At 36.5% G+C, this 18,969-nt stretch overlaps 3 protein-coding genes across 8 annotated transcripts; all 3 read right to left on the bottom strand.

Annotated features, from left to right (window-relative positions):
• Positions 1-175: 175 nt before the first annotated feature.
• On the bottom strand, positions 176-6,201 carry LOC147541967 (uncharacterized). 6 transcript variants are annotated; one of them, XM_086636247.1, is made up of 11 exons: positions 5,261-6,197; positions 4,529-4,662; positions 4,358-4,423; positions 4,190-4,279; positions 3,768-3,936; positions 3,132-3,312; positions 2,479-2,907; positions 2,042-2,355; positions 1,204-1,776; positions 1,061-1,126; positions 176-547 (listed from the first exon to the last, which is right to left on the bottom strand). In XM_086636247.1, exons 1-11 carry the CDS (start codon positions 5,843-5,845, stop codon positions 443-445), a joined length of 2,712 nt encoding a protein of 903 aa, XP_086492373.1. In that variant the 5' UTR covers positions 5,846-6,197; the 3' UTR covers positions 176-442. The 6 variants fall into 6 exon arrangements, with proteins under 6 accessions (XP_086492373.1, XP_086492370.1, XP_086492371.1 ...); XM_086636244.1 differs by having other exon boundaries at positions 2,042-2,907; positions 5,261-6,201; XM_086636245.1 differs by having other exon boundaries at positions 2,042-2,907; positions 3,768-3,906.
• A 1,157-nt stretch (positions 6,202-7,358) lies between these two features.
• LOC147541966 (Excinuclease ABC, C subunit, N-terminal) lies at positions 7,359-10,737 on the bottom strand. Its single transcript, XM_086636240.1, has 3 exons — positions 10,417-10,737; positions 9,451-9,557; positions 7,359-7,705 (listed from the first exon to the last, which is right to left on the bottom strand). Exons 1-3 carry the CDS (start codon positions 10,608-10,610, stop codon positions 7,521-7,523), a joined length of 486 nt encoding a protein of 161 aa, XP_086492366.1. The 5' UTR covers positions 10,611-10,737; the 3' UTR covers positions 7,359-7,520.
• A 675-nt stretch (positions 10,738-11,412) lies between these two features.
• LOC147541965 (P-loop nucleoside triphosphate hydrolases superfamily protein with CH (Calponin Homology) domain-containing protein) lies at positions 11,413-17,994 on the bottom strand. The gene is made up of 20 exons (XM_086636239.1): positions 17,446-17,994; positions 17,199-17,362; positions 16,988-17,122; positions 16,623-16,872; positions 16,386-16,477; positions 16,203-16,274; positions 15,867-15,971; positions 15,376-15,450; positions 14,997-15,078; positions 14,672-14,767; positions 14,417-14,590; positions 14,209-14,315; positions 13,921-14,099; positions 13,660-13,824; positions 13,317-13,567; positions 13,039-13,202; positions 12,619-12,927; positions 12,127-12,512; positions 11,852-12,033; positions 11,413-11,758 (listed from the first exon to the last, which is right to left on the bottom strand). Exons 1-20 carry the CDS (start codon positions 17,513-17,515, stop codon positions 11,682-11,684), a joined length of 3,135 nt encoding a protein of 1,044 aa, XP_086492365.1. The 5' UTR covers positions 17,516-17,994; the 3' UTR covers positions 11,413-11,681.
• Positions 17,995-18,969: the final 975 nt, after the last annotated feature.

The raw sequence follows: 18,969 nt of genomic DNA, 5'->3' as shown, positions 1-18,969 counted from the left end.
AGGGCATGCAATTAATATCTCATGAACAGCATAAGGAACGATCTCAAATATGCTAGACTAGAAGGAAATGGATAAAAGGGGTGGCAGAATTTGGGAAACAAATCTCGTAGAACCTCTACTATAAGTGGAACGGACGTGAAAACATAATAAGGTAATTCCCGTAAGCTACATACGATTTTGATATAAAGCAAATTCATTGTATATGCATTTTTCTTATTTACAGAGTCTAGTTCATTAATTACTATACAAGGTGGTTATAGGTGCACTGTATTCTTCTTAAATATCAACAACTATATATCAGAACCCATGTTCGATATTATGAAAAGAGATAAAAGATCTGTTAAAATAACACTAACCACAATGAATCTTCATTGTAGTCTGTACACTGCCAAATGTGCCATACTATCTCTGTAATTGGTTTTTGAGTTTCGACTTCCATGTATTATGACGTTGAATCAGTCCAATAACTTTCAAGGCATCTGCTTATCGGAGTAGTAACTGTATGTGACCACACCCATGTGTCGTCAATTCTTCGCATTTCTGCTAACTGCAATATAAATAGTAATACCTATTAGAAACTCTCTATCTTCAATATGTTTGTTTAATAGGTTCCAATTTGCATGATATGTAGCTATTATTTGTTCCATTTCTCTTTTCTTGCCAAGGTCTATTATGTTCTCTAATGTTACCATAAACTTTTTATTCACCTCTAAATTTTTTTTCTTCAACCATAGTCTTGGATGGAGCTTGCCGAAGGGATTTGCAGATCTCGTATTTAATGAAACCACTGTAAGTGTATCTATTTTCCTTGGTTGTGTTCTATTTAGCTTGCTCCTCCTATTTATGGTGCCTCTTTGGTTAATTATATAGTAGAGATATTTGATTGAAACTATGCTATGAATTTTCACCTTAGGTTTCAAATAAGACGTAACAATTCAATATCGTCTAATTATTGACTTTCTATTAATGTTTCTATAATGTTCAAACTGGAGTTCATGTTGATGATTTCAGTTTGCTGCTTTAGGAAACCAGAGACATTGTTGAGAATGTTGTTACTTACTCTGCCATCTCTTAGTTCGAAAAGTATTGAATTCTCAGAAAATGGAATTGGTCGTATCGACGCCACCTGCATCAAACAAGGACCAAAACTTCAACATAAAATTATCTACTCAAAATGTACTAAGAATACCAATTTCCACTAACCTTTGGGTCGCAGTGTCTATCATGATCATCTATGCTTTTCACTTTCTCTGAATCTCGTGAAACACATACATTGTTGGACGAATCCTCTTGATTCGTGGTAATGGAAGGTGTTCCGAAACATTTCCATTTCCACATTCTCTTATCCAAATATCGTAGATAAACATATCCGTCTGAACCGATTAAAAATAGTTGACTATGTTGGAAACATGGTCCTGGAGGACTGATGAAGATTACGTTGTTGTACGGGGTTCCATGTTCGATCCAGTTCCAGCCTTCTAATGTGTCCCAGTGATATTCAACAAGACCACCATTTTCCGTAACCATGAACAGAGAACCAATTAATGATAAAGATGAAAACCTCACTGCAGTTGCGGGCAGTCTTGATAGGATTAAATGAGGAGATTGGAGATGCTCGTGCCATAATTGTGTCAATTTGTTATACTGGTAAAGTCGTCCACTTCTTCCAATAACAAAAACTATATTTGCTCTTAGATTTTCTTGATCGACTATAGATGCAATTCTAGTATTTGGTGGATGACCACAATCTTTCCACTTGAACCTTCGAGAGAAAACCTATAAGACGAATGTCATTCTGAATTAGGCGAATGTCATTCTGAATTAGACGAATGTCATTCTGAACTAGACGAATGTCATTCTGAACTAGACGAATGCCATTCTGAACTAGACAAATGCCATTCTGAATTAGACGAGTGGCTGTCGATTCATATGCATGTTTATTTTTTTAATTATTTTATTGTTCTAGGTATTGGTTCACTATGTTGTAAGGGTTAATCTAAGTGAAATAAGAACCTTCTATTAAGTGCATTTCTGAACTTACTGTAAATTTTAGTAATCTCCCATTTTTGCTGACAAAGAACAGTGCATCTTCGATCGTGACTTTACGAGCTTGACCAGGTATACCGTCCCATGGAGGACCACCTATCACTTGCCTTCCTTTCTTCATAGCCGTGCAGTTTATCCATGACAATTCATTGTTGTATCTTTCCCGAATAAGTAAGTTCCCATAAATGTCAACCAGAAACAGACTTCCATTATAGTTCCCTAATACACCTTTCATAACTGCCGAGTGCTCATGTCTCAACCACAACCATAGATCTTCAGAATATAGGTATTCAAAAGTCAAACCATTGTCTGTTACAAAGAAAAATGACCTACCCGCTTCAATGACTCGCATACGGAAATTCTTATTGATCTCATCTAGGAAGAAGTTATCTTGGTCATTAAAAGAGCTATCGTGAACGTTACTAGTTGTACTCTCTGATTTACTTGGAACTAGGTAACTTAAGTTTTCTTGCCTTCCCCTCCGCCTTATAGTTGCGGGTCTTTCATTGTCCAAGTCATCATCTGGTTCATCTCTTATTATTCCTGTAATGCAATTCGAAGGGCCACGTTCTTCATTGCAATACTCGGTATTCCATCCTTCAGTTTCCGGGGCATCTAAAACCGACCATTCATACTTAATTGATGTCTTTTTGCGCAGATTAATTGAACGAGTTAGTGGGCCTGAACCTTCACCCATGATACCCGATAAATGGAGCTCTCCTAGTCTTCCATCATCTAATGGGAACAGTGTCCTTCCAGTCTGAAGATGCAGTCCAGGAATCCCTCTAGCTGCTTTTGCATCAATCGGATGCCTATGATCTACCCATGTTTGTTGCTGAATTTGATTGTCCTCATCCATACCTGTCTTTTCATGTCAAACAAGGAAAAGAAGGAAAAAAGAGAAAAAAACAGAAGTTGCAGACTTACAGTCAAGATAGCTCGACAAATCTTCTAAGCGAACAAAAGTAAGTTTTTCTATGGTTTATGACTCCTTGTTTACTTTAGTAAAATAGCTAGAGAAGTCAAAAAGTGAATCAGTTTAGCATATAAACTTAGAATAACTTGAACTTGCATATCGTGATTACCTGACTGCTTGAGAATTTGATATTCAAATATGGATCCAGTTGATGTAGTAAAGAACACTGAGGAGATTTTTTCATCTTGTACGACTGGTGTGATAGAAGTCAAGTGGTAATCTTTTGGACTTCCTCGTACTATCCATTTCCACTTCCTTCGGTGCAGTCTCCGTTCAACCAAATTACCAGCCTGCATGTCTATGATTTTTTCTTAGAAAAATGAATGTTTGAAATATTTAGGTAATACTGTTGATTGACAAACTTCAATATCACTAATATGCAGGGAAAATGGAATCCAGATTTATGTTAAATAGTAGGATAACTTTTGTTGAACTCTCTTAATACCGTTTTACTATCCAAAAACTCGAAAATTCAGCCTTTTAACTAAGAAGAGTACATCGCATTATAACTATACAGAACCCTATAAATAACTCCAAAAAGACATAAATAAATGACAAAATCAACCATATAATCGAACTAATATGCGTACATTTGTATACACAAAATAAACATACTAAGTCGCCTTACTTGACTTAATTATACTGTTGTACGGATAAGCGAACATAGAAGGAGAAAATAAGAACAAAAGGAAGATCATGTGAAAGATGATAGATAAACACAATAATAGTGGCATAGGTATGCTACCTTAGTTAAAAGGAAGAGGGATACAGAATGAAGTCCGACCAAGCTATGTACAATAAAGCCTGTCAATGGTGCAAGTGAAGCTTCTTCTCGGGTTTTCCCTTCAGTCCATATGTGTTTCCTCCATGATGGTTTTGAGTTTCTGTCAAATTCGTAAAGATCCCCTGTTGAGCTGCACCGAATGATCTTACTTTAGGTAATTTTCAATGAATTGGTTTCTAAATTTTCTAATAGTTCATACTATATCGTCCCATGGAAGCAGTCTCCAATCTAATTCTGAAATGTTAGGTGAACTTCTTACAGTCTATTTCCATCTTACGATTCTAAAAATAAAGTGTAGCACGAACTTAATGAAATCTTTTTAGTTATATCATGAAACCCCAAAGTAGATTTTGTTGCTAGTTCGATAATTTGTAGTTGTTCACCTTATAATAAATACTAAATCCGGTCTAATGCTGGCGGCATCAGTTATGGATGCAACATCTCCACCAGGCGGTCGACCATGATATATCCATCTGTTCAATAAAATTAGCGAGCTTCACGATTAATCAAATTAGTTTCCTACTCTGTAATGACAATCTAGTCTTACTTACCTTTGAGACTCGACTTCACTGAGTTCCAACAACGATCCGCTCATCGTCGAGAAATATATTCTGCTGCTGGAAATAGGAAACAACATAATTTTATTTTCTTTTATCTGTTGAAGTTCATCTGGGTTTATAGAACATCCAGTACTAATAGCTAACTAGATACGATGTACTCACTTTCCATCATATGAAATGATACCAGATTTGATTTGGAGTCCAGAGCTTGCTTCCATTTCCTTACCTTTCATACTCGACTCAAATTTTGGTTTATTTTCAGACCAAACTGGAACTGTGTTTTCATTTACCTGCAACTGAAAATTCTGGGTAGGTTACTAGGTTGTTTTTCGCCTTGATAACACATCAATTGTTTTAATAGGAAATCATGCCGAAGACACAATTTTGTGTTCTTGGTTAAAAGGGCATACCAATATTTTTTAGGCTTGGCCTCCCTATGCAAACCCGTGCAACAATGTTCAAAATATGTGTGAATTTGTGCAAACTATGAAAAAGATATAGGTGAATTTGTGCAGACTTTACTCGTGCAGACCTTACTCGTGCAAACTTTACATAGGGAGCTAAATCATAAATACATTGATGGATCCTTTTGACAAACAAAAATTCTGCCTAGGGTGTTCTGCCAATTTTCCTATTGATTGATTTTGACTTAACTTCACCATGAATTATGTTCATCAAAGCTAAATTTTATCTGTTTACTTTTTTCATCCTTTTAGATCATTCACAAGACTGTAGGCTGATATTCAAATTGCTGGAAATTCAAGTTATTACGACGATGATAAACTGAAGTGAATCTAACGTAATCTAATCTTCATTTATTTATACATATTTATATTGATGAAGGTGTTAATCCATCTATGAAATTCCATAATAGATTAGAGAATTGAAATTTACCTTGTACAGATGCCCTGTTTCAGACAGAGCAAGAATTGTTTGATTGACAGTAAAAACTGAAACTGCAGGACCAGCTCCAGCTGGTAAATCATGAGGTGCTATAACCCACTGCACTCCGTTCCAATACCTTTCGTAAATAGACCCGCTTTCGCCAGTTACCCAAATAGATTTCTCTGTCATCTTCGTAAGAGATATTCTCTTTCTCAAACGTAGCTCCTCCGAAACTAGTTGTTTCTTGTTGGACTTGATTTTCAATCTCTTTCCTTGTTCAAGATCATGGGATGACGATAATGATCCGTCTGTTCCTGCAAATTCTTGTTTCTTCTTCTTGTTATGATCAATGATTGTAGTCACTTTAGTACAGTTTCCATTGATACAGGAGAAAAGATCAAATGGTAAATTTAGTTCAATCCAACTATTGGATTGTTCTTCAAATTTCCAGAACTTGTTTGTTCTTTGTTTGAGTATCGGTTTCGTCTCTTTGTTAATAAAGTGATGTGGGTTCCAGGAAGAAGGAGAAACAGTCAAAAAACTAACTTGAAAGAAGAAGACCCACATGATAATTTTCAAATGTAACACAACCATGGTGTTTTCTAGATTATCATTTTCAGAAAACCAGATGAATAAAGCAACTATTCAAGTATCTGTCTTTCTCTCTCTCTCTACATACATAGGTACAGAGACTGCCTACAATTCATTCAGATGGACTGAAGTAGAAGTTGATCTGTTCTTAAAGATGATGAGATGATAGAGAAGAGTTAGAAAAGGGAAAAAGAGGAATACAACAAAAGCATAAATTATATGCATATTATTTTATTATATACTAGTACTTTCTTTCCTCATAACTAAGTAAGCTATAATCTATTCTTAAGCAAACTTGGTAGTAGCTTTCCACTATCTACTTTGGTGTGAAGTGGTCCTGCCATTAACACCCCCTGCCATCCTTTGGGGATGGGAGTCTTATATAGAGCAGGTGTGGGTGGTGGGTCATGGTAGACTGGCTCAAGCCGATCCTTCGAACGTACCTCTCATGTGAGAGTTGTTGGAAAACAGACGGACCTGGATACATCAATATATAATACGTAGGTACATCACGAGCTGAATAAATTCTGTAACGGTCATTGTGAAAGACATCTTAAGCTAAAGGCCATGTCAAGCCCCTAGGGCCATACGGACTTAAAACTCATTTCTTCATACATTTATTTTATTATATTCTTAATAACCCAAATCCAATAAATCATGTATTTTTACTTTTATTGAGAATCGAATATGAGATTTCTGAGTTCCAGAGAAGATGTCCAACTACTACACCGGTAGAAGGTAGACGATGGAATAAGAAATTGAAAGAAACTTTTGAAAAACATGTCTGTGGTTGAGACCATTCTTCTCTTTTATTTGGTGTTGATTGAGAGATACTTCATGACTCATGAGATAGATTCTTCCTACTATTTGTTACCCCACTTTTCTCTCAAGTTGAATCTATTTCTTTGTTTTTTTATCTTCCTTTTTCTTTAATAATCAGATAGTCTTTAATTGAGGTCAGCTAACCCAAAATTTCTAAGTAAATATCAAAAGATCCTAAAAGAAAATAAGAAAAAATTATTGGTAGGTTTTAAAATGGCCAGCGCTTTGGGGAAAGCTAAATAGTTTCCAGGGTGTGAAATTTTAAAGGGAATATGTAGAATTTTGAAAATTTTTCGGGGAAATATATTTTATGGGGAATATTTTCTAACACCTCATGTATTCGCCACCTCATCGTCTTCACCGGTGAAGGTCGCCGGCCGGCCAATTTCCGGCCGGCGACCTTCAACCATAAATTTTTTTTTTTTTTTTTTTTCCTTCTCTCTCTAGGTCGCCGGCCGGCCAATTTCCGGCCGGCGACCTTCAACCAATTTTTTTGTGAAAATGACCTTCATTAGAAAACAAGAAAGGAATCTTGATATTTTCAGGCTTAGGTTTTTTTAATGTCCTTTTCACAAGCTTGTAGATTCTTCAATTATACAAAAGAAGAGTCGCATCAGTGACACCAGCTGAATTTAATTAAGCATATTAAAAAGATTATTTCAATATAGATATTTTTCGTCCGGATAATATTCAATTGTATAATCAAGTATATTTTAAATAATTTATTTAGTAAATTAGATTAGTCAGACAAATTTAGCCAAGAAAACTAAACCCAAGACTTTATTATTATTACATTAATTTACAATAATAATAAAATAAAGCCAAAATTCCTCAAATAGAAGCATGGATTGAACAATCAAGTTGTATTTATTTTCCAATCAATTTCTAAGTGTTTGAAATCCAATGAATTTTTCACTTTATTTAAAGATACTTGTCTGTGTTCCAGAAGTAGAGATGACTTTTCTGTCTTATCGTCGGGGTCTCTCCTTTTGCGTGTCGACTTTTTTGAGATGCTCTTCCATTTCGATTCCAATTCGCAGGCTGAAAGAAAGAAAAAATGATCAAAAATCATACTCAGAAATACATATAACAGTTGATTATAATTAAATATTATATAAGAACATAGAAAAAAGTAAAAAATGTTCTGGTAAAGCCTGATTCAGGACAAGGTAAAGATGTTTTTCATCCTGGTCCTTGACCTGGTTCTTGACTTGAACCTGTATTAAACCATCAGGGGAAGGACCGTTTCGACATTTGTGACAGGAGCCGATCCTTGTTAACCATGAAGCTAATCCGAGTAACATGAGTTTTGTTGAGTTTTGTTGAGTTTTCACCAACTCATGTGTGTGTGAGTGGGTTTGAGTGGGTGTGAGTGTGTGTGTGATGGGGTCGAAAATTCAAAGTTCTTTACATAACAACTCTGTCAACTAACTTCGGGGGTTCGACATGGGATTGGCTCGGGCTACCTCCAAATCCCTCTATATGCACAAGTTACCCGGGCGGATTAGTTGATCCAACTACTTAGCTATCTATCATCCGTAAGTGCAGCAGAGATCATTGAATATGAAACCAAATTATCATCCAAGAGTCCAAAAGAACTAAATTTGAACAATGAAATTTTGCATTTTCTCTCTATTTACCTACCAAGGACCTTGAATGAAAGAAGAAAAATGGGTACATGAATGTTTAAGTACCGAATCACTTCCTGGCGGTTTGTTCTGAGTTCAGTCGATAGTGAAGATTTGATCCTAGGTTATGTTTGAGGATTGATCTGATCAAGTAGCTAACTAGCCAAGACCAAAGATATGCGAATTCTACATTTATGGCATGAACTAACCAACATCACACCCAATCTAACTTCTTTTTCTCATTTAAAACTGTGCATGATACTCTACTTCATGAACCTCATGTCTTCAACCAACATCATCTTAGCCTAGCCTCTTTAATACCCACAAATATCTTCCAACTAGTATTGTGATTATAGTACAGAAAATGAATGTCAACCATTACCAACACTAAGATGTCAAAACCTGAATCTCATTCAGAAATCAACCACTCTGAGTCCATGCAGCTGGAGACAGGATTGGATCAGGGTAGCGAGGAAGTGACTGAAGAAGAAAACAAAGAAGGCGTACCTAGATATGCTACTGCTCTTCTTTAGTTTCTTTTTCTTTTCTTCTTTGTCTCCTCTAACTTGATGAGTCAGTCACTCAGTTGCACCAGAATCAGGGTAGGTCATCCAAACAACTCGCAAAATCTTGACTCGGAGGGTTCAGGCTACCCTCGAACCCGAGCCAAGCACTGAGTTACTCGGGCGGATCTGCCGACCCCAACTACTAAGCTCTCACTGAACTATTGACATCTCGATTTCAAGACCTTTAACCAGTTTTGGCATCCCACCACCAACATTCATCCTTAGCATTAGCCAAAGAAGGGATTCATCTTTGGAGTGAATGTTTTGGTTGTTTTCGATTACTCCCAACTTTGTGCATTTTTTTCTTTCTTATATTGAGGAAACCCTGAAGGGCTTAAGAGTTGAATCTTTAAAGTGGTCATATATAAAAGTAAGCTGAATTATATCAGATACCAGTCTAACTTGATTTACAATCAAAATGTCTTAAGAAACTCAACCTCAAAGTCACTGTTTTTCGGTAATTACTCTATCCAAGTTATCATCCCACAAATTGGAAATTAAAAGAAAAAGCATTGTTGCTTGCCTGCTTCAGATTCTTTCATTTTTATAATACATCAATGCAGTAGTAGACTAGTAGTAGGTAGAGAGATACCTTCACTTCGGTCCCTAAATCCTCGAATAATGCAAGCACAAACCCAAGGCCTTCCTGAACGGGATGCTTTTGCTCCACCTTTGATTTCCCCATTATGCTGTTTCAGACTATACGACGTTTCCACAATATCAATAAAAATAGACAGAGTTGTAATAGGGCCAAAGAAGATCATTCCACCATCATCAATTAAATCGATCCTTCAAAACCCATGTTTGTAGTGAAGATAACCCAAGATATGAAAACATAATTCGCCAAGAAGGGAAAAAAAGAAAATTAATGAAAGAATTTACATACTATTAGTGGCGAGAAAAGCTAGAAGGCGTCTACACCTACATTTTTAACTAGTGTTTTGGGATACTCATAATAATGCATTTTAGATACAGGAAATTACACGATTCATCGCCAAAGATCCAGCTTCCTGTTCTCTTTATCAAGAAGATACATCAACATTTTCTTTTAGGCTTGGGCTACATAAAAAAACCATGCAAATTTACTCTATGCAAACCTAACATAGGGAATTAGAGCCTACAACATCGATGGATCCTTTTAAAAAGATGTTTGGGCTAATGTGTTTTCGCCGGTTTTGCATAATCAAAATACTACACATCACACACACACGTGCCTGCGCGCGCACGCGCACACACACACAAACACACACATGTATAGAATACGAAAATTTTGAAAAAGGAAAGAGCCAATTTTTATTAAGTGATCAATATGCAATGAGAGACAATTGGGTTAGTAGGTTAACATGAGTAAAGTGAGTCTCAATTTCAATTAAATTGAACAAAAAATCAAATTGGGAATGTCAAGAGAAAAAACAAAAGTATAAAGTAATGATCATGGCGGGTCAGTTTGGTTAAATTGTGGCAAATTGAACCAAGATAAATAAATTAGAAAACACCCACAAAGAAAATACTTGAGAGAGAGAGAGAGAGAGAGAGAGAGGATGTATATTGCAATTACCGGCGAGAGAAATTGGTGGTAACACCAACATACGTTTTGATCGGTGGGTTGGTAGAGAGGATCAAATACACCTTCCATGAAGATGATGATGGTATTGAAAGATTAGAAATGGGTTTTGGAGGAGGAGTAATGTTGTTTTGGTGGTTGGATTTGATAGAACGGAATGTCTTGGAAAGTTGCAAACTTCTGGTCATAATTTACCCTTGTCCAAATTAGGGTTTGAATATCTTACCTATCTTGGATATATTGAATTTTAAACGAAACAAGAGAAGATGGAGATGGTGGCTTGTGGTTGGACCATCCCATTTGAGAGGTGCACATGTTAACTGTTTCTTTTTTGGTGCACATGTTAACTTGGGCGCAGGAAACAATCAAACTTTTTGTGTACAAATTTTAAAGGGAAATTGTGAAATTTGTAGGGGAGACTAAACTTCTTCGTCTTCACCTCGTCTTAACAATTTCGACCACCTTCGGTCACATTCTTTTACCACCACCTGTCTCTCTCTCGGACCTGTCTCTCTCTTTCTCTCGAATCTTTAAGATCTATAACTATCTTTCACTCAGCCGACTGAAAATAGAGATCAAAGAGATTCGATAAAGCAAGAGATCAAAGATCGAGATAGAGTGAGAGAGAAACAAAAATTATAAGATCGAGAAAGATCGGAGACAGGTGGTTTGAGATTCTTAGGTGACCGGAGGCGTTGGTGGTCAGAGAGGAATCTGAAGAAAAAAAATTAAAAGTCGACGACAGTGGGAGGTGACCGGGTCGAGCAACCCATGGCTACTTAGAGCGCCTTAGGTCAGACAAAGGAATCAGCTAACCATGTATGCATCGTGTTGGATCGAGCAATGCACTTATACATGTCTACATGGGCGATAGCCCGTCCGAGCAGTGCACTTATATATGAACCGGGCAATGCATTTATACAAGGGTAGTAGCCTGTCCGAGCCCAGTACTTTCTTGGGCCAGCATGCAATTTAGTAAATACAATAGAATATCTCTAATACACAAGACTGCATTTGAAAAAGAATCAACTTTGTGCTTGTTGCTACAGATTATTCATTCAGTTATGAATTGAATCATTCTCTTGATGTACAACATTACCTTTACAACGACTTGTTGGAACACCTATCAACTTCAATCATCCTCGTCTGTCGCTGTAACATGTTGTCTGCAACTGGAAAGGCTTCAAGAAGAAGCACATTCACACTTAAATTAAGGATGAGAAACTCCTCAACGGCCAAACTTCGAAAAATTTATCTCTCTATAACCACCGTTTCGTCATTTGATCTGATGGATGAACTGGAGGAGGCGTCTTTGCATTTCGACCATTATTTGAATCTGCAGAAGAAGAAAAAACATCAGAAATTCCTCAGGATATATAGAGGACTGCAGATTTTAAGTGTCTAAATGTCTACTTGTAAATGTACTCACAAGAATCAGTTGATTTGCCCCCAAGAGAAGTTCTTCGAGACACTCCTGAAACCTGCCCACCTGTTAACGATTGCCTCCTCAATGGCCTGGCACTGGATGTTATTAAGGGTGACTTGACATCATTCACATTGCCGTTGCCATTTCCACCGTTTGTATATTTTGATTCTTTTGCATTCTGGTTCCTGAAATTTGAATTCCACGATTTGAGATTTCGATTTAAACACTTAATCAAACTACAATTCAGCAGCTAATTTTTGTGAATGTTGTTAACTTACTTTCTCTCCGAGCCATTAATAAGCTTCCCAATAGTCTGAAGTGATTTCCTTATCTGAGACCCTTTTCTAGTTGAACTAGTAGCAACACTGGGAGTTTTAGTCTTGTTGGTAGAGAGAGAAAGCTCGATTGGAGTGAAGACTTGACACTGGTTGATTCCACGGGATGTGGGCTCAGGTGTCTTCAGTAACTGGACAGGATGATTTCTCTTTCTATTCTCATTCGATAAACTTGCTGCACTGGTCGGACTCCTTGGGGGGGCAATGTGACGAGGACTTAACTCTATTAGGGAATCATCATCTCTGTATTTAATGCTATTACCGTTTGCTTCTGATCTTGGGTACCCAGAACAATTACTATGTCCTTCTGCATGAACTTTCGGGTAAACCTGCAGTAAGACAGAAGAAAACTCACAAGATCAGCCCCAAATCTATCTAAAAAAATTAATACAGCAAAAATAAAATAAAAGATTACTCCATGAAAATTATCCATACTTCGCTATGTGGAACTCTAATCTCGAGCTTATCCTTCTTCACATGCATCGGCCCTTCTAAGCTTGATCTTCGGGAGCGTATTGGAGCAGACTCAGCTCCAGGGTTTGGTAATGCACCTGGGGTTTTGGACCCGACCTTCTCAGTCTTACCAACCGTATAATTTTCAATGCTCAAACGTCGAGGACGTGGTGGAGTTCGGTCAGTATTCATTACTTTAGATATCTGTCTTGGTGATCTCAATTCCTTTACTTGACTTGGTTGTTTTGTCTGGTCTTGCTTGCTTGCTAGTGCCTTCTTAAGGAGCTCAACCTGCAAAAGTTTTTCTATCATCAAATCTATACCTGATCTAAGTAGTAAGGGCAAATGAATGGGTCAGTTATGGTAAGATGATAAGTATAATTAATCCTGTTATCGAACTACCTGTTCCCTGAGTTCCCTAAGTTCACTATTTTCTTTGTTCAAACGAGCGGCCCCAAGTTCAACAGTCGACACCCGCTGAGCAAACTTAAGTGTACTAACAGTTTCCCCGAAAGAGTCAGATTCAGGGCTTACGTGAGCAAACATTAAAGTTTTTGCATGTCCACCTACAAAAGTACACATCACCCAACATGAAACCGAGTTAAAACTGCAAAATGAACAACCATCCTCATATATTGGAAAATGAGAAAGAAGAAAAAGGGCAATTGACTGATTAAAACCTAGTGAATCTTGTAATAGCTGTGTGAGTTTGCTGTTTCTGTATGGGATGTGAGAATTTTTCTGAGCTAAAGCCATGATAACATCCCCCAAGCACGAAAGAGACTTGTTAATATAGAGTGCCTCCTTGAGTCTATCTCCTGTAACTTCTGATTTATCCACTCTCTCACTTCCTGCAAGATCCACCAAATGCAAGCAGCTATGGAGGATGTTTCCTGAAGTCTCTTTACATTGTATATGCACTGTCAAGACACTAAAAAATGGAAACCCATTAACATTTTCATCAAGCAATAGCTGAGTTAATGTAACTTGAACCATTATTAGAGGGGAATCCGAAGTACAAACCTGTGGGATCGGCTACTTCGATTGTTGAGAGCAGTGGAGCTAACAGCACGATTAGTCTCACCAATTTTCATTAGATTGAGAACATCCCCAGTAGAATCAACTAAATGCGATCTAGCATCAGGAAGACTAAACCCACCATTGCTGGTACAGTTCCGTATCTCTAGCGTGTTTATTGTTAAGAAAGGAACTTAATTTGGTAATGTTTGTTTTTATTATTTATTAAGAAAAGGAAACAAGAAAAAATCAAGGTCAGAAGGATATCTTGTGGTTGCCGAGTCTTCTGCAAGAAGGTCACGCACTTGCTCGTTATAAATTTCCACCATTTGAACTCTGATTTCATAGCTCATGATATCTTTCCTCAGACGAGATATTCGGAAAAGGTCATCCAAGGCTAAATAATTGATACCCATTTCCTTAGGAGATGCCCCCGCTGGACCACACTAACACAACGAATGAAAGCAACCAGAGAAGTAAACATAATAAATAAGAATTCTTGACCGAAATACACGTTGAACTACTGACAAATCTGATATTTTGGAGTCTGCTTACCATGGTATGAGTCTTGCCAGACCCAGTTTGGCCATAGGCGAAAATGCAGACATTGTAGCCATCCATGACAGATCTGATTAGGGGTTGAGTATCCTTGAATACTTCCTCTAATAACATTCAAATAAACGTAGACGAGAAATTCAGATAGACCGTATAGAAAGAGTCGAAGAAATATTAAAAAAGAAGAAGAAAAAGAACAAAGAGTTACCTTGGGAAGCAGTGGGGCAGAAGACACGGTTAAAATGGAAAACTTTTTGTCCATCTTTATGCGACTTCAATGGGTCCACCACCACAAGAGAACCATCATTTCCAATGAAATTAATCACACTTTTCGTTTCACTTCCAAAGGCAGGTCTGATTCTGCAGTAAACTCGAATATTTCCTGGGTGGGAAAATATCGTCAGTATTCAACCACTACAAATGTATTTTCAACCAACACAAAGGTGCTTGTAATACAACCAACCTTTTAGATCCTGAACCATGTTATAAAGATCTCTGTTTTCTTTGACCACTCTCCCATAACCAATAGCAGCAGATGACATCTCTTGAACCTGGGTTGCTGCACGGAAACTGTAACTATAAGAATGTACAGGATTAACCAAAAGTATGAATTAGACTTTTAACCATTTCCATCTTCACATTAAGGCTAACGGGAGTAGAGCTCAACTGTTCAAGCCTTTTACAAAAAGAAGCATTCATCTCAAAATCCAGTGCTTTGCTCTTCAACATTCAAAGATACAATACGGGCACCATGAAAGAAAATTGGTCATGAAAACAGTCGGGAATACCTATTAGTGTTAGGTCACTCTGAAATTGTGACTGTAAGACTTGAATTTCCTTCTTTGTACTTGATAACAAAGTCTTAAGATCCTGCAAATTAAACCATTTCAGCAACTCTTTTGTGCAATTTGTGGAAAAAGTAAGTATAACACATGAATAATAGACAATCCCTTCAACCATAAAAGCTTCTCTAAATAGATAACATTTTTAATTTCCTCATATATTTCAAAAAACATTAATTCCTCTTGTCTTGCTCTTGATGTTATTGCTCGCTATATCCTTTATTAACATAATATGCAACTTCCATAGAAACACAACCCGTTCTTTCTCCAAAATCTAGATTCTACTTGAATTTGTGAATGGAAGGGACTAACAAGACAAACTCACCATTAGGTCTTTCTCTTGTACTTTCAATAATTGCCTATGGTTGCAATTGCTTTTCTTCACGCATGACTTGCAACACTACAAACAAAATATAACACACATTGGAGAAAATAATAGATAAAGCATTAGTGTATTAAATTAACCATTCTTCCATGACAATATTCCCTCTGTACAAAACTTATGATTAGCCTGTTGGTACCAGTGCCACAGGTATGCATATACTAACAATAACAAAAATTAAGTCCTAATGATGCCTAACCAATTACTTCAAAAATAAGATGCATGTTAAGTAGTGAGTGTTATCCTAGCTATTTTAGTAGTAAACACTTGTCCTTTAACAAACTGCTGCCTTCCTAGTAAAAATCTCTTAGAGGAATCGATTCCTACATTGGGAGGAAAACGATTCACTCAAATAGAGTAGACAAGAAACCAACTGACCAATTGGTGCAGCCAACTACACAAGTTAACCGCATAGCAGGGGGTAAAATCCTTACCTTGTTCTTATTTCCAGTCTCATTTGAGTCTTCATTCCTTTCCGATGTTGAATTCACAATAGAGTTGTTGCCCGCTAGAGCGGGGTCTTGAAGAAATGATTTCAACTGTTAACATATAGTTCTTAGCAACTAAGTATACCTCGGAAAAATGAACAGATAAATAATTCGACAGGGAACTCCTAAAATAGTATAGGTGCGCATGCTCGTTATATGTATATAAATACGTTTTTCTCTCCTATTTAATTTCACTACGAAGCACTACATTATGTAAAATTGAAAAAAAAAAGGAATCATGACAAGACCTCGAATGAGTGGAAAGTCAATTAACTAACTCACTTCAGTAAATTGGTTTAGTTGATGATCTGGCGAACAACTTGACATTATCTTTGCGAAAACATCGACAGAGTTCTGCAACCAAAAAGATACTCAATGAAACTTCAGTTCTACTGCTATAACTCAACACATAGCACAAAATTAATTACCATGGCTAAAAGAACCCCACTAGTTTATAGTAATTACCAAATTTCCACAACGAAATGACTCTAGAAGATTATGATCGATATTCTCCTTTGTATCGAGAAGGGACTCAACAAGTGCTCGGACGAGTGAATCTACAGAAACCCAAACAATGTGCAACGAAATTAGGCATATAAGGAGCGATTAACACAGCCCACCATTGTTTCCAACAGCAATTTGAGGAAGAAACATAAAACGAATTAAGTAGAAAATCTTTTTTGAAGTTTAAAACAATGATACCTTGTTCAATTTGTGATTTTTCGAAGGTGACTGAGGCCATATCCAATTGCCTACGAGAACCTAAGGGTGTTGTTGGCTGTGAGTTCATCCTAACAGTACCAGCTAAGATTGGAACCATTGGTGACCGAGCACGTCTATAAGATCCGGCAGCTGCAACGGCATTTATACTCCACTGCTTCCATTCATGGTAGGATTTAAGGGCTAGAACACAATCAACAATCTTAGCACTCGATCCGGGCTCCAAAGTATCCTAACAAAGATAAAGAAAATATCCCAGAAAACAACAAGAAACCAGATTAAGGGTTTAGATAGAGTTTAGAGAGAAATAAAGGGAATGGATTGAGATGATTTTTCTTGTGGTATACCATTTCAAGATCAGATGCTTGGAAAGAAGGAAGATTTAAGTCCTCAACAGCAACAAGAAAATTACGAACATTCTCAAAGTACTGATAAGCAAGTAATGTCTGTCCTTCAGATGCAAGTGACTGACTCTCTATCACCTATTAAATATGATTGATTGTATAAGAAGAAGAGATTGAAAACCCTAAAAATGAAAAGAAAGAGAAAAGTAGAAACCTTTGGAACTGATCCTGGTTTAATCTTGTTAATGACATTGCAAAGAACTAGCCCATTCTTCAAACAACTAACAAATTCAACTTCTGATGGCTGATTACTCCATGTTAACCCTACCGATCCAACAAAGCTTTCAATCCATCCTGCTGCTTGAAATCTCCTCAAAGCTATTGCATTTTTACCCAAATTTGAGAATCAAAATTCATACTTCAAGAGAAGAAATTCAACAAGAAATCGCAGAGAAACTTACCCAACTCTTCTGCTTTTCTTGAAGCCAAATTGAAGTCATGAGAAACAACATTTCTTGAAGTTTTCTCCATTATTAACTCTTCTTCTTCAACAGTTAAACTATTAAATGATCTGATAACAGGAAAACAAATTACAACTACAAAACCCTGAACATTACCGGAGAAACCCTAAATTTTAAAGATTTAGAGAGAGTGAGGAGTGTTCTTGTCTGTTTTTTCCTAATTTCAGCAAGAAACTGGAACTGAGAAATGCAGCATCTATCTATATAATTTAGGTTCGGTATTAGGTTCGGATCCGAACTTAAATCGGAGGAATCGTAACGTTATTCTTGCAGTTATTTGAAATTCAAATTAGGGAAAGCCACGAATCCCACGACCGCATCTTTCTCGACTCCCGTGTCCTCTATGTAAATGTTTCATTGCCGTCAGATTCGATCTACCTCTTGCTATTACTAGAATCTGGACCTTGGTTATTGTAATAATCAGAATGATCCAACGGTTGCTATTCATTTATCCAACATTTTTTTTGTGGGAGAATCCTTTTGGTATTCATTTTCTCCACAAATTTTTCATCTATTTATGCATTTGAAGTTTTCAAACCATTTAATTCTTTAATGTGAATGGATGCACCTACCACTAAGATCTTATAGAATCCCATAATTCTTCACACTAACTTTGAAGAATTTTTTTGTACTGAGTGTTGTGAAATAAAATCTACACAAATATTGACCAGAACTGAATTTTGATTTACTCAAAACGACTTCACTTTCAATTTAACATATTACAATGACTCTAGCTCATAAGATCATATAAGATCCTATCAATCGCTAGAAATGTTTTCCTGTGTATGGAATTAATTTTGCATTATTGCCCTGATTATGAGGAAAATAGAAATCAAAATATATTTCTAGATTTTAGTTTAACCCCAAATCTAGAAACTTATGATTTGACATTATGTGAGTAAATTTTCATTAACAACTTTATTCAAAACTTCGAAAGGTTTAAATCTTTAATGTTAATAAATGCACCTTAAAGATCATATTGTGATTCACTAGTTGCTTAAAACATTTAGTCCTAAAATCGAAAACTTTAATTTGACAATATTTCTATAAATCTTACATCAACTATTTAGTTTAGATCTCAATAGATTTGTGAATAGTGCATCTGAAAGCTCGTCCAGAATCCTAACAATCTTCAGAAATGTTATGTTAGGCTTAATTTTGCTTCGTTGTCTTAGAATATGATATCAGTATAAAATTTAACTTCGATTCTAGAACTAACTTTAATATATGTAAAATTTCATCAACTATCAAGGTGGGGATTTTGGGGAATAAAAAAATCTCTAGAGAATAAAAACTCAGTCAACCATGATTGACTTAGGGGGTATATCTATTTTTGACCCAAAAATTAACTAACCTGTCTCTTGCCCCTTGATCTTCATCTTCCTCAAACCTCATCCCACCACAAATTCCGACCACCACCTTCATCTATCACCTTCTTTCTCTTTCTCTCTCTTATTCTCCCTC

This window comes from Eschscholzia californica, unplaced genomic scaffold (genome assembly GCF_041429995.1).
Source record: "Eschscholzia californica isolate CP2 unplaced genomic scaffold, dmEscCali1.0.p SCAF_4, whole genome shotgun sequence".
NCBI classification, from domain to species: domain Eukaryota; kingdom Viridiplantae; phylum Streptophyta; class Magnoliopsida; order Ranunculales; family Papaveraceae; genus Eschscholzia; species Eschscholzia californica.
This window is presented reverse-complemented; position numbering and strand designations above follow the sequence as displayed.